The 16,438-nt window shown below is 43.2% G+C and overlaps 2 protein-coding genes across 4 annotated transcripts in view; one reads left to right on the top strand and one right to left on the bottom strand.

The window, feature by feature from the left end:
• The window catches only part of garre1 (granule associated Rac and RHOG effector 1), a 32,949-nt gene extending 20,663 nt beyond the window's left edge, over window positions 1-12,286 (top strand). For all 3 annotated transcript variants that reach the window (XM_008297445.1, XM_008297447.1, XM_008297446.1), the window contains exons 3-14: window positions 1,118-1,330; window positions 2,033-2,173; window positions 2,392-2,487; window positions 2,679-2,840; window positions 3,125-3,283; window positions 4,960-5,057; window positions 5,439-5,564; window positions 5,722-6,845; window positions 8,428-8,593; window positions 9,583-9,720; window positions 9,975-10,050; window positions 10,187-12,286. In XM_008297445.1, coding sequence (XP_008295667.1) covers window positions 1,118-1,330; window positions 2,033-2,173; window positions 2,392-2,487; window positions 2,679-2,840; window positions 3,125-3,283; window positions 4,960-5,057; window positions 5,439-5,564; window positions 5,722-6,845; window positions 8,428-8,593; window positions 9,583-9,720; window positions 9,975-10,050; window positions 10,187-10,534 — 2,847 coding nt within the window. In that variant the 3' untranslated portion in view covers window positions 10,535-12,286. The remainder of the gene's footprint in view (window positions 1-1,117; window positions 1,331-2,032; window positions 2,174-2,391; window positions 2,488-2,678; window positions 2,841-3,124; window positions 3,284-4,959; window positions 5,058-5,438; window positions 5,565-5,721; window positions 6,846-8,427; window positions 8,594-9,582; window positions 9,721-9,974; window positions 10,051-10,186) is intronic.
• Window positions 12,287-12,427: 141 nt separating this feature from the next.
• ss18l2 (ss18, like 2) lies at window positions 12,428-15,258 on the bottom strand. Its single transcript, XM_008297444.1, has 4 exons — window positions 15,103-15,258; window positions 14,783-14,859; window positions 12,831-12,915; window positions 12,428-12,732 (listed from the first exon to the last, which is right to left on the bottom strand). The coding sequence occupies exons 1-4, from the start codon at window positions 15,169-15,171 to the stop codon at window positions 12,673-12,675; spliced, it is 291 nt and encodes a 96-aa protein (XP_008295666.1). The 5' UTR covers window positions 15,172-15,258; the 3' UTR covers window positions 12,428-12,672.
• Window positions 15,259-16,438: the final 1,180 nt, after the last annotated feature.

The raw sequence follows: 16,438 nt of genomic DNA, 5'->3' as shown, positions 1-16,438 counted from the left end.
TGCTAAATTTGTGTGTAAAAATCAAAGAAAATGAATACAAAAAAAAAAAAGAAGCAATGCAAATTTCAGTAAACACATGTTGACTGATCTGCAACAGAACTTTAAATATGGCTCTGCTTGCTACAATTTTCCAGTTTTTCCTGTATAAGTAGACAGACTGGACCCCTTCTTACAGACGCTCATATGCTGACATACATATTCAATCCAATGTGTTCCCCATCTGTCCTTTGCTTGCAAATACAAATACATATTGTACTTATTCTCACGCATTTGATTTGTTTACAGCACGCAGTTTACCGCAAATGCTGACACGGGCATGCGAGTTTGGTTAGCTGAAGTCTGCCCAGGCAACATGTTTTATTTTGAAAGTTGTTGTGTGTGTTGAATTGTGCTTCATCACATGGTTTTGGCTCTCAGATTTGTGGGACAAAACTGAGCTTATTATGACATTTGCTGTGGCAAACGGTTAGGAAATAGGGTTTAGATTTCTTGGATAAACTTCAGTTGATTTATGTTGTAATCGACTTTTGGATTGAGGGAAGATGTTGTTCTTAATGATTCATGTTGGTCTCAATAAAAGGAATGGCCAGGCGACAGTCTGCTGGAAATCACGTGTTTTTTGTTTGTGGGCAGATGACAATAATGTAATGGTGTGACACTATTTTACCAAAATGTCGCATGTTTTGAAAGATAGTTTTATTATTATGCTGCAACCTTTAACGAAAGCAAATGTCCTTCCTGCACAACATGCCGTACTGGATTTAGAGAACCAGACGTATATCGCAGCTACTCCACTTCTCCTGTTGAGCGTAATGTTCACATATAGAACAGAAAATATGTCCTGAAAATATACAAAATATCAGACTTTCAAATAACTAGTTGATAAGGTATTTAGTCGTTGTTTGACATCTTGTTCTATTAAGAAGAGTGCTTTTAAAGGTGCACACAGTGTTGATTATTCAACCACTTCCAGAGGTATGTGGACGTACATGTTCGTTTCCCAGCCTGAGGGTATCCATATTGTCTGGTGTCTCAAAAATCCTCACTGAGCCACTCCACTCTTTAATAAGGAGTATTGGCATATTTTGTAACCGTAATCCCTGTCGTCTCTTTCCAGGTACTGGGTCGGTGCTTCCTCACGGTGATGCAGGTCCATTTCCAGTTTCTATCACAGGCTTTGCAGAAGGTCCAGCCCGTGGCTCAGTCCTGCCTGGCTGAGGCTCTCGCCCAGGCCCAGGAGCGCTGTGCCAACGCCCGCTCCCAAAGCTCTGACCTCGGGCCCCTCACAGAGCTAGAGGAAGCCTCCCGCTCATGGAAAGGTGCAGCTGAGGTATGCAGCCACAGCCCCGGGACTCTTCTCGGCCTGGGTCTTGGAAATGTGGGGTTTGTCTGTGTGAGGTGAAAAACCAACTTGTTACACATTCCTGAGAAATGCCAGCCGTTTATGATTTCCAGCCTCAATTTCCTATTTCCTCTTTTCTAGGCGGTAGCTCGTCTGTGAACTTACATTTCTATGTTTGTACCCCTTTAATCCCCAACCAGTGTAAGGGAGGCTGTTGTGTAAGAGGACCTATCTAATCCGCAGGCTAATCAGTCCCCCTGGCCCATTTTAAGCTTTGTTGTATACAGTGAGGCAGAGAGGAGAATAGTGGGTTGATTGATCCTGTTAAACCCTGGCATGCAAAGTGTTAGCCCTGGAGGGAACTGGGCCTGGATAGGAGAAGACAACCAGGACCACGTGCTTATTTTTTTTCTTTATTTTTTAAATATCATCTTTTAAAAAATCATAATTTTTCTCAAAAGTTTTTACAGTACAAGAAGAGAATGCCCTTGTAAAAACTCACATTTTCCACTAGACTTTTGAAAAACACAGTTTGTTTTGTTCTATACATTCTCCTAAAACGTAAATCTTAAATATGCAAAACTGTATGTAGTGATTGTTGCTTGCTGTGAGATTTTGCTGTAGTTGTAGAGTAGATGTTCCTGCTGTCATCCTGACCCGAAACTCTGTTGTGTCCTGTTGTGTCCTCAGGCCACGGCGAGGCTGAGGGAGAGGGGCAGGGATGGCTGCCTGGCAGGCATCCAGGTTCAGCAGCTCTTTTGCTCCAACAACACCACCATCCCCGAGCACCAGCTGAAGGAGCTCAACATGAAGATTGACAGTGCTTTACAGGTACAGTATCAACATGTAGACCAGGCAAGCCAACTACAGCTACTGTTAATGCAGTGGGGTATGTTTGTTAATGAAATGGACTTTATATACAGTTTACATTTAAATTGAATAATGCAGTGGACCAAGACAGTGTCATTAATGAAACTGCAGTACAAAAAGAGGTTTAAAATCAATAAACATACATACTAATGTAGCTGATCTTTTTTCTCCCTATCCAGGCCTATAAAGCAGCATTAGAGAGCCTGGGCCATAGTGAGTACGCACTGAAGGCAGGCTTTCATCTCAACCCCAAAGCTGTGGAGGCAGCCTTACAGGTGGGTTCACTCCTACAGAATGATTAAGACACTAAGTTTAAAAGTTAGACAAGTTGGTTGTTTAAAATGGTCGTTTTAATGTTACCACACCAAATGAGTTAAAATGGACTGTTTTGTCAGCGTTTTGTCTTTGCTGCCCCGTGGGTTTTGCATTTATGCTGGTGTGTGTGTGTGTGTGTGTGTGTGTTCAGAGCTGTTGCAGTGAAGCGGAGGCTCAGCAGGCAGGCAGGATGCAGACCACCTCCCAGCCCATTCAGTGCGAGCTGCCAACCATCCCTGTGCAGATCGGCTCACATTTTCTCAAAGGAGTGTCCTTCAACGAGTCAGCCGCTGAAAACCTCAAGCTGAAAACGGTACTTACCTTGAAACAACTGCTTTCTGTTTTCTCTACATGTCACCAGCTTTATTTTCCAGATAAGGGTAGGCTCTTAAATGTCTGTCACAATTGTGCTGCGTGTCTCTTTGAAAGTCAACAGTTTCCTTTTTTATTATTTTTAGAAGAGTTATAACCTTAACAGATTCATGAGCTAGTGAACTCGAGTTGCTCTTTTTTCACCACTGGTGTTTATAGTGTAACATCAGCAGGTGTTGATGGTAGGCTGCTTTGTTGATGGCCCACCGTGTTTTGTCTCCTCAGCACACGATGCTGCAGCTCATTAAGGAGGCGCTGGGCCAGAACGGCGTGACCCCCAGGGACGACTCCCCCGTCACTGAGGTCCTCAACCAAGTTTGCCCATCCAGTTGGAGAGGAGCCTGCAAGACAGCTGTCCAGCTGCTGTTTGCCCAGGCTGGACTGGTGAGTACAGACCAATGTTAATATGGTCTGCAAAGGCAGTATTGAATAACATTTGTCAGTTTTAATTAGTTTAAGTATTTCAACATATTGGAGAAGGAAGTAAATTCAGTTTTCTCGTAATGTTGTTTATAAGGATTGTGAAACTCCAGCACTTGCAACATATTCTAAGGCAAATTGAGCTTGTTGACATCCATCCTCACGGTGGAGTGGATACTACAGAACAGTGGAAAGCTGGTGGCATACTGACGGGAACAGGCCTGTTGTACTTCACTGACACTTCTGCTTAAATTACTGAATCCTCTCCCTTCTGTGTGTCTTGGGGTTTGGCAACTTGCATCCCATTGTTTGTCAGATTTGTAATGGAGATGAGCAGATCTGTCCGCGTGCTTTGAGGCGGCCGCGAGGTGTAAACAAACACCAGAGAGACACAAAAGGGAAGAAACATTCCTGCAGCATCTGAGTGAAGAGTAGGCTTGCCTGAACGGGTCTGCAAACAGTACTCCCCCGCCCTCCTGTTGAAAAGGAGAGTCACGGGGAGGGAGGGTCAGCAGCAGGACTCTCCTCAGAGTAACACCAGTGTGTTTATGCTTCAGTGTTTATTTCCTCTGTGTGGTCTGCTCTGTTTTGTGTGTCAAAACCGAGAGTGTGTTCCCATCTAGCCTTGCCAGCCCCGTGCTAACTGTAAAACAATCCCTGGATGATGAATGAGCGCTTTACATTAGCTCCTTATCTGAGCCTATCAGCACTCAGGCTAAAATAGATCACACAGTAGTATGCATGGACACACACTCACACACAGTAACTTCTCCACACTTTTTTTTTTTTTTTTAAACAACACCTGCATTCACTCATACGCTCACTGTCATGCCGTGCACCATACACAGCACCCCCCACACACAATCTTTCTCTTCCCTTTTTTCTTTCTTTCACGCTCACATGACAGTCACAGTGATAATCACCATATCTGTTCTGTTCCTGGAAACATTACTCTCCAGCAACTCCCTTTTTTCTACTAATCGTGGCTTCCAGAGTCCAGTAAGGAGGATGATGTCGACTGTTTTGCTGCTGTTCCTGCCTTTTCCTGCCCCCAATGACCTTGTTGTATGTGTTTCAACATGGCTGGCCGACCGTTTGTGTCTGTGTGTGGCTCTCTCACATGGCCAGCTCGGGTTTTTCGAGGATGCACCTGCCTTTTTAATAACAATAGGGTCATATCCTGCAATACAGGAAATGGACTCCTCCCTCCTTCCCTCCGTCTCTGTGACCCAGCTACTCTGGTCTCGAGGAGCCAAGGCCACTTTCAAAGAACTTACAAATATATCTGACGAGCAGCGGCCAGGAAGGCTGGCCTGTTTGTTGTCACTGGCTGACTGAAAGTGTTCGGCTTCCTCACCTTGAACCGCCTGTCACTGCTCAGTGGGAGATTCATTCCAGACATCAGTGACAAGCCTTTGAGTTGTCCCTGGTAAAGGTGCTAAATTAAACTGGTTTACGTGCTGTAGAGCTTAAACCCACCTCACCAACCCCATTCAGTTTAGTTGCTGTATGTGCACATTACAAAACAAAGTGTGCTATACACGTCTGTGGATTACTTGCACAAGCAGAATTTATAAGCATAATAAATAGCAGTAAAAGCTTTTGTGATGCTCATAGGGTGTGTGTCTGTGTCCCAACAGGTGGTTGTTGATACAGCTCAGATTGAGAACAAAGAGGCCTATGCTCCCCAGATCACTCTGGAAGGATCCAAGGTGGTGGTCCAGGTCCCCTCTACATGGTGAGTACATCAAGAAACGTTCTGTTTTGCAGACTTTAAAATTGTATATATATGCACTCTCCCAACAGCATCAGAAAATCCACTTGACGGTTTGTGGAGCAAGTCATAAAGAGTTTTTTTTAAATTTTAAGATGCAAGTCTTATTAGTGAAAAGGGAGAAATAATTATCTTCAAAACAAAAAAGTTTTGTCTCAAGTTTGAATGAGCATTCTCATAAGGAGAGGTATGTTTGACTTTTTTCTTCTGTTTATGAATAGTATTGCATATCAAGTATTCATCTGTTCAACAAGTGCACCTAGGATTTGAGTGGAAGACGTTGTGTTGGATTTGTAGTTCATGTCCTGTCCTGCTGTGGATATTTGTGTGTGCGTACGTGTTCAGGTGTCTCAAGGAGGACCCAGCCACTATGTCCTTGCTCCAGCGCAGCTTAGACCCAGAGAAGACGCTTGGTTTGGTGGATGTACTTTACACAGCAGTGTTTGACATCAACAGGTGGAAGGAGAGAAAGTGAGTGATAAATAATATCGAGTGCATTTCTCAACATTTTCTGAACTAGCAGTCAAGTATTGTTTATACAACCTGTTGAACTTTAGTCATGATGATTCAGATTACTATATTAACTCCACATAATCAAACATGCCTCTTTTTTTCTTGTCCACACAAGGGAGCAGGCCTTGCCCACTATTCAGATACAGCTGCAGCGGGAGAGCCCAGACTACGGCAGCCCGACAGATTTGCCTCCAGGTACCAGCTCCAAGACTTCCAGTGGATTGCCCAAAACAATATCCAAGCTGACTTCCAAGTTCACCAAGAAGGTTTCATCCAGCTCAAACAGTGGGGGTAGTTACTCCATTCCTAGTACCCCGTCTCGCAGCATGCTGTCAACCAGTAGCTCTGAGGACAAGGCCAAGGGCCTGGGCCACAGTGACGGGAGGCTACAGAGCATCCTGCAGATGGGCAGTCTGTCTTGTGCCCCTGACTCTACCCAGCAAAACCAGCTGGCCAACGGCTCGGTGGCTGAAGACCAGGGGATGAACCTGCCCACTGACCAAGAGATGCAGGATGTCATTGACTTTCTCTCAGGATTCAACATGGGCAAGTCCCAGCAGGCTTCACCCCTGGTCAAGAGGAGGAACTCTGTGGCGTCTGCCAACCCCGCTGAACTGAAACCACCGAGCGGTCCTCCGCCAGCCTCCCAGTCGATCTCTCACGGTGCCCTACAGCCCCCAGCTCAGACCCTGCCTCAGCCCCAGCCTCAACCTGCACCATCAGTGCAGAAGCAGCAGCCTCAGCCTCAACCGCAGCCACCTCCCCCGCAGCAACAACAGCCCCAGCAGCAGCAGCAGCAGCAGCAACAGCAGCCCCCTCCTCCACCTCAGCAGCCCTCCCCACAAGCCCTGCAGTACTACCAGCACCTCCTGCAGCCCATCACTCAGCAGCAGGCGCCTCCTCCTCAGCTTCCTCCCCAGCAGACTCCACCCCAGGTCCTGCCAGGGCAAAGAGTGTCAAGCAAGTGGCTAGGCACCTCCGGGCAACAGCCTCCACCGCAAGGCCCCCCAGCAGGGCTGTCACCCCTGGGTCCCATCGGGCAGTGGGGCTCACCCGGACTGCCGGACCTGAGCTCGGACCTGTACAGTCTGGGTCTGGTCAGCACCTACATGGACAGTGTCATGTCAGAGATGCTGGGTCAGAAGCCACAGGGGCCCCGCAACAATACTTGGCCTAACAGGGACCAGAGTGAGGGAGTGTTTGGAGTCCTGGGGGACACACTGCCCTTCGACCCAGCAGGTGAGAGTCACCTTCCGAACGCATGTCCACCAGTTTCATCCATGTCAAACCTAGAGTGAACATCTTCAACAGGTCCTGTATAAGAACAGTTCCTCCTACAATCAGACATTCAGATCCAGTTTATGTAGAAGTCTGGAGGGCAAGTGTTGGAAGAAAGAGGGATTTCCTGCTTTCACTTGAGACAGGCTCAAAATATTTTCTAAAACAGTCTATTCAGTATTAGAGGCTCATAATTTGTAGCTTTCGTTTTTATCACAATGATTAAGGAATTTATTTGTGTTTTCTGACCACTGAAGATGAGTAGAATCATGTAAGTAACACTGCATAAGTGAGGCAGAAATCAGAGAAGTAGTGTGACACTGTACGAGGACTGGTTTAAACCTCTTTACTGCTGTCTCAAAAATCTTTTTTTTTTTTTTTGTAACAAGATAATTTCAATAACGTTCAACAAGCCTGGTTAGAAACTGTGTGTTAGGTCAGCCTACAAACTAATAGGGTTACCTACCTTCCTACCACTGACATCAAACCAAAGAATATTATCTGAATTTATGTTGATTTCGGCGCACTGAGGATGTCAAATTACAGTATTTTTAATGTTGTTAAGTCAGGTTAAATTCATGGTTCAACTCATCCTGCAGTTTTTGCTGACACCATCTTTTCATTTTAGGAAACCCTTGAGAAGCTTAGCAAAGTTTTAATGACTTAGAATGTTGCAGGTATTATGTCGATGTCTATTATACCGGGAGACTAATGTTCAGAAAGGACTCGTGGGTGGCCCGAGTTGGCGTCCCAACAGTATAATCCACCTGAAGCCGTTATGATGCCTGCATTGCGTAGACAGCTGACATATCAAAAGTTTCATTCAAACCTTTGTTGTCTCATAAAAGAAAATTAGTTTGCAGACATCAGTTGATCTCAACATAGAGGGACTACCAGACAAAGATTATTAGAATGCACAAACGGCAGCAGCATTATATTAAAATAAAGCAATATAATACCAGTGGATTAGAAATGAAGCCTCCGCACACGCCTTTAGTTGGTCAAAGCACGCTAAAGTAGCATCAAGGGAGCATCTGTTTCAACCAAACTGTGACTGTCACAAGTTGGTCAAGGCCATGCTATATATAAATTAGAAAAGGCTGTTTTCTGCGTATTCAGTATCTTGTGAGAAGTTTGTTCAATGTTGTTGCTTTCCCGCACACGTCATTTTGTGCTCCAGGCTGTTTGTTATTAGTATTTGTATACAATCTTGTAACCAATCTGGCAAACTAAAGACAACTTAAGAACCTGATCTAAATCAGATAATCAATGTAGGTCAGCAGCTGTTTTGCCCTGCTTGTGTCTTCGGCTGTAGGTTGACGATTTATGCTGAATCGAGCTTGTGTCAGTTTCTATTTTTACAGTGCAGCAGACTCTTTTGATTGCAGTCGAGGCCTATTGTGCAGCGTTGACTTACGGCTATTGTGATTTTTCTGCTATGGTAGACAGTCTGGCTAAACGGATTGAGCTCCAGGGAGCGAAAGAGAAAAGCTGAGAGTGTCAGAAACTCATAGCTGTGTTTATCCTCCCTTTCCATGCGCAGTTGGCTCGGATCCAGAGTTTGCACGTTACGTTGCCGGCGTCAGTCAGGCCATGCAGCAGAAACGGCAGGTGCAGCACATCCGTCGGCCCAGCAACACGCGCAGCAACTGGCCAATGCCTGATGAGCAACACAGGACCTGGTCCCACCCAGAGTACTACAGTGAGGGGTAGGTATCCACATACGACAGCTGCCTATCAACTGATCCACTGCGATACAAGTATGAGACATGGTTTTACTAAAACCAAGAAAGGAGAACACATCATGTTTAGCATCACTGTACTGTTTAACAACCAGTTTTAGAACTGACTTTATGGTTTTGGTGGTTACTCTTTGCGGCTCAGGGTTGCGCTCCCTCTGCCATCGTGCACCAGCCTGATCCTCAGATAAGAATCTCCTGGCTGTTCCTGTGTCGAGACTTAAGACGAGAGCAGATCATACTTTTGCTGTTTGTCACAATCACTGTCTTTCAAATTTGTTTATACAGCATCTGCCCTTCGATTTTATTCATGTGTGTCTGTTTTCATTGTTTTTCTGTTTATAAAGCATCTTTGATTTGAAAGGTGCTACTTAATTACTGTTTGCATCAGTATAGAGCTGGACTGTCGGAGGGTTATTTAAAACTTTGATTCAACGCAGTTCACAATAGGGTTGGGCGATGCTTTGATTAAATTATTAATGTGGTCGACACCATCGAACTGTGAGACATTTACCGTGTTAGTCATGACTGTTGTCATTTAATTCCACCCACAAGTGTGAGACAGCGTTGTTGTGCTCACAGATTAGTCCAGGGAAGCCGGTAGAAGTAAACAAGCAGCTGTGTCACCTCACTCCTGAACCCTGTCAAATAAACCTGTTGTTTAGAAAACGCTACTACTTGTTAGCTACTTTTATTTTGAAATAGAACCAGGAGATCTTGACTACGTATACATTGAAAAATTCTGCTTTTTAACCATTTCCAGTTCACCCTGTTGCCGGGTAGATCGTCCCAAAGTAAAGAAGTTTACATTTGCAGTATCCTACGCTACATTCTTTTTCAGATTGTGTGTCATCAAGGTTTAGCCTATAAATAAATCTGATCCTGTTACACCTCTAAACAGCCCTTTGTTGAGAGCATAAGGGACACGCTGCTAACACCTCCTCTGCTTGTGTCCTCAGTGAGACCGTAAACAGCAGCTGGTCAGCCAATCAGGGGGACTCAGCCAGCTCCAGCGATGAGACATCTTCAGCCAACGGTGACAGCCTGTTCTCCATGTTTTCAGGGCCGGACCTTGTAGCGGCGGTTAAACAAAGGAGGTACGTCCCGGACCTCGAACATGAAATTGGCAGGATTTTGTTACTTTCACACTGAGCCCACACGTAAACAGGAATGTTTTACTACGCTCGATTTAATCATTACAACATAAATAGCTTGTGAGGATGTAAATTCTTGGCTGCGCCTTACTACACCACCTCCTTTCCTGTCTTACTCATTCTCCAAGTCGAAATCTGGAGCTTGGCTTTGACCAAATACTTTCTATGAGGTTGAATGTAAATTTCTGTTTCCTCAGAAAACATAGCTGCGGGGAGCCGGAGGTGTGCACCCTGCCTTCACCACCGCTCCATCACATTGGAGATGATAACCAGGTAGAGTACGAGCCTCCCGGTATCAATCAAACAACCCAGTTCATTGTATATTTTCCAGTAGCAGCCAAAAACTGATTTAATTTAAAAGACCGTTACGTGCATGTTGACTCTCTAACCTATCTGGTTTGCTCCACAGGACAGCAAAACTAAAACCTGGCCTCCCAAAGCACCGTGGCAGCACTCCACCCACACCAACACCATGCCCAATCCCAGCTCTTCCTTGTACCAGATGAACATCCCTCCTTCCTCGCAGTGGAGCGACTCCATGCAAATGCTGCAGTCTCCTGTGTGGTCCACTGCCAGCGACTGCTCCCCCTCCACCGGCATCTCTTCCGGTTTTCCCTTCACCCAGCAGCAGCAGCAGCAACAGCAGCAGCAGCAACAACAACAACAGCAACAGCAGCAACATAAACCCATGACCAAGGGCTTTAAATCCTTCCCCCTCAAACACGAGCACAGGCCCTCCTACCTTCACCAGTACTGACCGCGGTGTAACGTCGGAACGAGTCCACGGTGAAGTGCCACGGAGGACCTGCAGCTCTGTTACATGAGCCACTGAGTGGGCCGAGCTGCAGCCATTTACAGTCCACACCCACTGAATTGGAAGATTTCAAAGCCCCCCGAGGCAACGTTAAGTACACACACTGGCTCGACATTTTTGTATCTATATTTTTCCATGTCAAACATCCCCATTTGAAAAAAAAAAAAGAGATGTATTTTGAAGTTTTTTGAACTGCCATGTTTTAACTATGAACGGTGCATGTGTCATGCTGGCAGCAGTTAGTCTAGTGGTCGTTTCTCTGTCTGTTGAGCTGACGTTTCCTCAGACAAGAGCTGGAGACGCGCACGGCCGTCACCCACTTGCTTCTGCAGCTGAACGTGTGTGTATGTGTGTGTGTGCGTGCGTGTGTGTGTGTGCGTGTAAAGGAGGGGATTACAAGGGGGCAGGGGCTTGAAATGCTCTCATTTTGCCCATAATAAATATACTGTGTCTACATAGCTGTAACTGCCAAATCTCATGCAAGATGACTCAGAATACAGCTACCATCTACTGTTTCATAGCTTGTAAAATACTGAAGTTGAAATATAAATATTTAGTTCTTTTTATTAAGAGGCTTTGAGCAGGCTCAGCATAAATATAGTAAGTCACTGCAGAGGTGTAATTTGAGAGAAATACACTACTTTTTTCAACAACTGACCAGAGTTAAGAATTATAGCAGTAACTATGTGCCATGTTGGTATTGATAGCACTTGCAGAATATTATTTCCAACCAAAGCGTTGTTCAGAAGATGAATGGTGCTGACGAGACGAGAGGCGGTCCGAGATTACTGACTAAACGTGAAGTTGAACCCCCTATTTGATGCGAGCATTAGGGAACATCTTCATTTCCTCCTCTCTAATTGGCGGTTGTTTGCTCCAGATTGACACTAACTCCCATAAACCTAATGTTTCTTCTGTTTAATAATACAATATTTTTCGTGTACAATTATTGACAGTATTAATCTTATTTTTGTATTTTCTTACATGTTATACCATTACTGTATGTTAGTATTCTTGTAGACATATTACATAAAAAAAACAAACATTATTTTCCACCTCCCAATATGTGAAAAAGCACATTTTTTTCCTACAGAGTTGAACTACACCATCTATCTATAAAGGTTACCAAATATGCCATGCTAAACACTAAAACATGTTCGATGAGGGTGTTTTTTCGAGCCCTTGTTTCTTCGGTTTCTATGGCAATGGGCTGTATTTAAAAGCCCAGAATGTTATCTTTTTGTGATGTTTGCGGATGCCAATGTTGCCTGTATTTAAGAAATGACACCATGTTTTCAGAAAACTAACATACTTAACATGTTTACAGAGAATTGTTTGCTGTATATACATATAAATATATATCTTTTTATAGTTAATGTGCTTTGCACAATCAAGATATAGAGTTTGTTGCTTTTTGTCTGTGTTATCTCCCTAACTGTTGCAGCCTTTTTTAAGACATCATTACAGACCTTGGACTGTAACTGTTAGCTTCTCAGCTGTGTCAAATGGTTTACTAGTGGCTTCTACAAAAGATTAAAAAAAAAGTAATAATAAAAACATGTTGCCCTGATAGAAGATATGAAGGGGGACTGCTTGGCTTATGTTGCTTATTGTTTTCTTGACCTGGCAACTGAATCTTTCCAAGTGTACCAGCAATGCAAAAAATGAATAAAAATGACTAGCAGTTCGAAACGCCATCTGTGTAGTTCTTTCAGCTCCAACTCACAGAAATTTAAAGATCCTCAGATGTCATCAGCTGCTGCTAGAAACTTTAAATGATGGACCTGTGCAGTACAATCGCTCAACTGATTTTTAAAAACCAACACCAGCCACGACTTTCACAACTAGAGAATGTGTTTTAATGTGCACTCCAGTGAATTACAAAAACATATTTAGAATGTGTTCTATTCTAAATTTGCCTACATGAACATTGAAATTGTGAACAGCGATCCTACAATGATTTAAATTATTGAAAACAAGTTTGTGCTGAATGTAATAAATATAATCCCTTCTGTTAAAATCACCAACAACTAAACAAATGTCACATCCCATCCCAGACCCAAGGACAGGAACTGCCAACATCACGTCCCTCTATGGCCGTTCACAGCTGGTGTTGAGGTGGAGGTTTCATTAGGTGTAGACTGGAAAACAGTAACAGAGCATTAGGAATGAGTTGGTCGTGGGAACACCATCAACTCTATTCTCAGTAAACTTATTGCACAGTGTGGTTTGTCTTTACATTTGAAGCGGGAGGTGTGTTGTCAGGACTAGCATCAGCTATGGTTGCCAGGTAGACGATGTTGCGGTGCAGGATCTGCTGGTATCTGTTGGAAAAGCAGAACAATGGCAGCTTGAAATACCAAAGAGACGTACAGTGTATAACAAAAGTGAGTGCATTCCTGTGTAATATCAAATAAATATAGAATGATTAAAAAATGTATCACGTCTCAATAACTTAATTATTTTTAAGTTGACAACTGCAGTATTTCCTCTTACGAACAACCAAAACCAAATACGTAGGCCCCAAAGTAGAAACTCAAAAATAAATACACCTGTGATCACTACATCAGAATTGAATACACCTGTGATTTTCAATTAGCGTACTGCTTGAGCATGATTACAAAATGAGCTATGAACACCAGAACTTTAAAAATTTTGGACCTATGGGCTGTGTCTATCTTCATTTCTGCATCATGGAAAAGAACTGCCAAAGGATTTCAAAAATCTGACTGGGACACTTCAGAAAGATAGAAAAGATACAGGCAGATCAATGACCAACTAGCAATCAGTGGAAGCACAGTTGCAGCAGTATTGAAGAAGCACAGAATGAGCCATTGTACTGCTAATCAGAGCTCGAGGGGCCCTCCTTCCAACTTGACACCACAGACAGTGTGCTACTTTCACAATGGAAAAACAGATATGCAAGTGCTTCAGACTTGGCACAGGCGTTATCAATGAAAATCAGTTGCTGTAACAGCTAAAGCAGGGTGAAGGACAAGTTGGATGAACATCAACCTCTATGGATGGCGTTCAGGTACAAAAAAAAAAAAAAACTCTTGCTTGCTCTTCAACATAAAATCACAAGATTACCTTTGTTAAATGGTGATCTGATGAATACTGGGAGGACATTCTTTGGTCAGATCAGCTAAGTTTGTTCAGTGCATCATGTGGAAAATGACAGTGAAGCACAGAGGTGGGAGTGTGATGATATGAGGCTGCATGCGTGCAAAAAGTGTTTAGAGAAGACATTTATAAGTGGGGGGCTGCAAGGTAGCACCGTCGCCTTGAAGGCTAGAAGGTCGCCGGCTCACGTCCCGGTGAGGACACCCGGGATCTTTCTGCGTGGAGTCTCCATGTTCTCCCCGTGCAGCGTGGGTTCTCTCCGGGTTCTCCACACAGTCCAAAAACATGCTGAGGTTAATTGGTGATTCTAAATTGTACGTAGGTGTGAATGTGAGTGTGCTTGGTTGTCTGTCTCTAAGTGTAGCCCTGTGATAGACTGGTGACCTGTCCAGGGTGTCCCCTGCCTTCATCCTGAGTCAGCTGGGATAGACTCCAGCCCCCCGCGACCCTAGTGAGGATTAAGCGGTGTATAGATGATGGGTGGATGGATTTTTAAGTGGCACCACGAATAACTGTGAATATACCAAAATAATGGATGATCAAAGTGATTTCCAGTCTACAGCAGTTTAGTAGAAAAGGAATATTCCAGTACAATAACGATCCAAAGCAAACTGCCAAAATCCCACAAGAGATTCAAATTTATAAAGAAAAAAAAAAGAGCAAAAACTATGACCTGGCCAAGTGTTTCACCTATTGAGTCTCCCATAAAAAAAGAAAGGGGGAAAAATGCATTAAAAAGTATTTAAAAAACAAAAAGATTTTAATGAAAAGTGAGCAGACTTTTGTTGCATTGAGTCCTACTGTGGGGTCTGTATTTTTACTATAGTAAATCTTCATTTTGAATTTCACACAAGAACAAATCCCCTACTGCCCAACTTAAAGAGATACAATTTTGAATGATCTGACATTTAAGTGATATTATACTCACTTCTGTTACTTATACTGAACATCAACATATCCACACACAACACAGCTATCTACAGTGTGCAAACTAATAAAAAACAGCAAAACAAGACCTTGATTATGCATTTCCAGCAAGCTAAAGTAGTGTCATGCTTCTGAACTTACTGCACACACTCCACTGCTCGTCCTTTCTGCTGGTATTCTGTAATGCATCTTATCAGCTGGTCGTTTTCATCCAGCAGCTGGAACAGACAGAACAAAACAGCACACAGTACTGGTGTTTATTCGGCTGGCTTTAACCGTCACAAAAAAAGCGAATGGCAGTGAGCATGAAGCCAAACTGAGTATAACCACATAAGAATTAAATCAATGGCGAAACTGGTGAAGCAGCAAGCTAGTGCTAACGGCTAATGCTCACGTCACAGCTTAATTGTAAATAAATATAAGCTAAGTCGCTTCGTAAATTTTCTTCACTGGTGTCCTACCCTCTGTATTGTCTCTTGGTTGATTTTCGCCTTTCCTCGAAGTTTCTTTGGCACAAACACGATGGACATGTTTGTATAGTTGCCGGTATTCCAGCATTTGTTTATGTTCGCAACGGCTAGCTTCTTCTTCTTCTTCTTCTTCTCTTCTTTCTGTCCCGCCTCTTTATCTTCTTCGCCGACAACACATGTCGTTTTGCTCTTGCTGCATTACCGCCACCTGCTGGTGAGCTGCAGTCCAGCAACACTGTAGTCAAACGCAAAATGATGGTTTATCTATTAAGTTAATTCATTAATCTCTGATGTTTTTAATTAAGGGGTTTTAAGTTCAAGTAAACATGAAAAAGAACAGACTTATTCGACTTAATAAATAAATAAATAAAGTGGATTATTCAACTGACATTTACACTTTCCTGCTTCTTTTGGATTATCGACTTTATTGTCCAGCAAGGCCCCATTCCAGCCAGTACCACAATCAGGCCAAATTATTACATATACACAAGAAATACCGAAATCAACAGGCGCGTTGTGTTCCCAGAGAATAACCTTTTCCATTTTGGACTCTGTAAAATGTCCACTTGTGCCACCCTCAGGCCAAAATGTCAAAAAAAAAAAGTCAACACCGGAGCAGCTGTCAGCTCTCACAGGACCCACAAACATCATCCTACAGTATCGCTCAGATAATTATAGCTGTAAGAACTGCTTTTATTAATGCTTATTTTACTCATAGATCAAAGACAATTTAGTAGCTGCCAGGTTGTGAAAATTCCCCTTTTATAATAAAAATACCTGACTCCTTAGTGAGCTCTTTAATCCAGTGAAAAACTAGAAGAATGTTCACAGGGATCAAAGTGCTTCATGTTTTTTTTTTTGTACTCTTTACTGTGCTTGGTATTCAGTTACTTAAAATCTGAAAATATTCATTGTTTTATTTCCCGTCCTCACTTTACTTTTAGTGCCTCAAACATTTGCATTCTCGTCAGTGTTTTGCACATGCAAATCGTCTGACAGAAACTTTGCAGAATCTACATGAGAGCGTTTTAGGTTTCCTTGATCCTTCGTTTTAGACGTCTTGATTTATTTCTTGACGGTGGTGTGTGTTTGATGTCTTAACTTGATGTAACAAGATACATAAGCCACCGTCAAAAGCATTTTAAGTGTTTGCCACATGCTAAATTAGAAGCAGAACAAAATCCTGATACGTGTAGAAGAAGCACTGGCTGAACTGATGTTGTTCTCCATCACCATAATAACTTTATTGATTCATATTTATTAAAAATGATAACTTCTATTGATGTTGCTTCCATTCTCTTGGATTGACTTTTTTTTTTTTAAAAGT

Source organism: Stegastes partitus, unplaced genomic scaffold, assembly GCF_000690725.1.
Source record: "Stegastes partitus isolate 25-593 unplaced genomic scaffold, Stegastes_partitus-1.0.2 Scaffold1221, whole genome shotgun sequence".
NCBI classification, from domain to species: Eukaryota; Metazoa; Chordata; class Actinopteri; family Pomacentridae; genus Stegastes; species Stegastes partitus.
The sequence above is the reverse complement of the archived record's forward strand: the minus strand, read 5'-3'. Positions and strand labels throughout refer to the sequence as shown.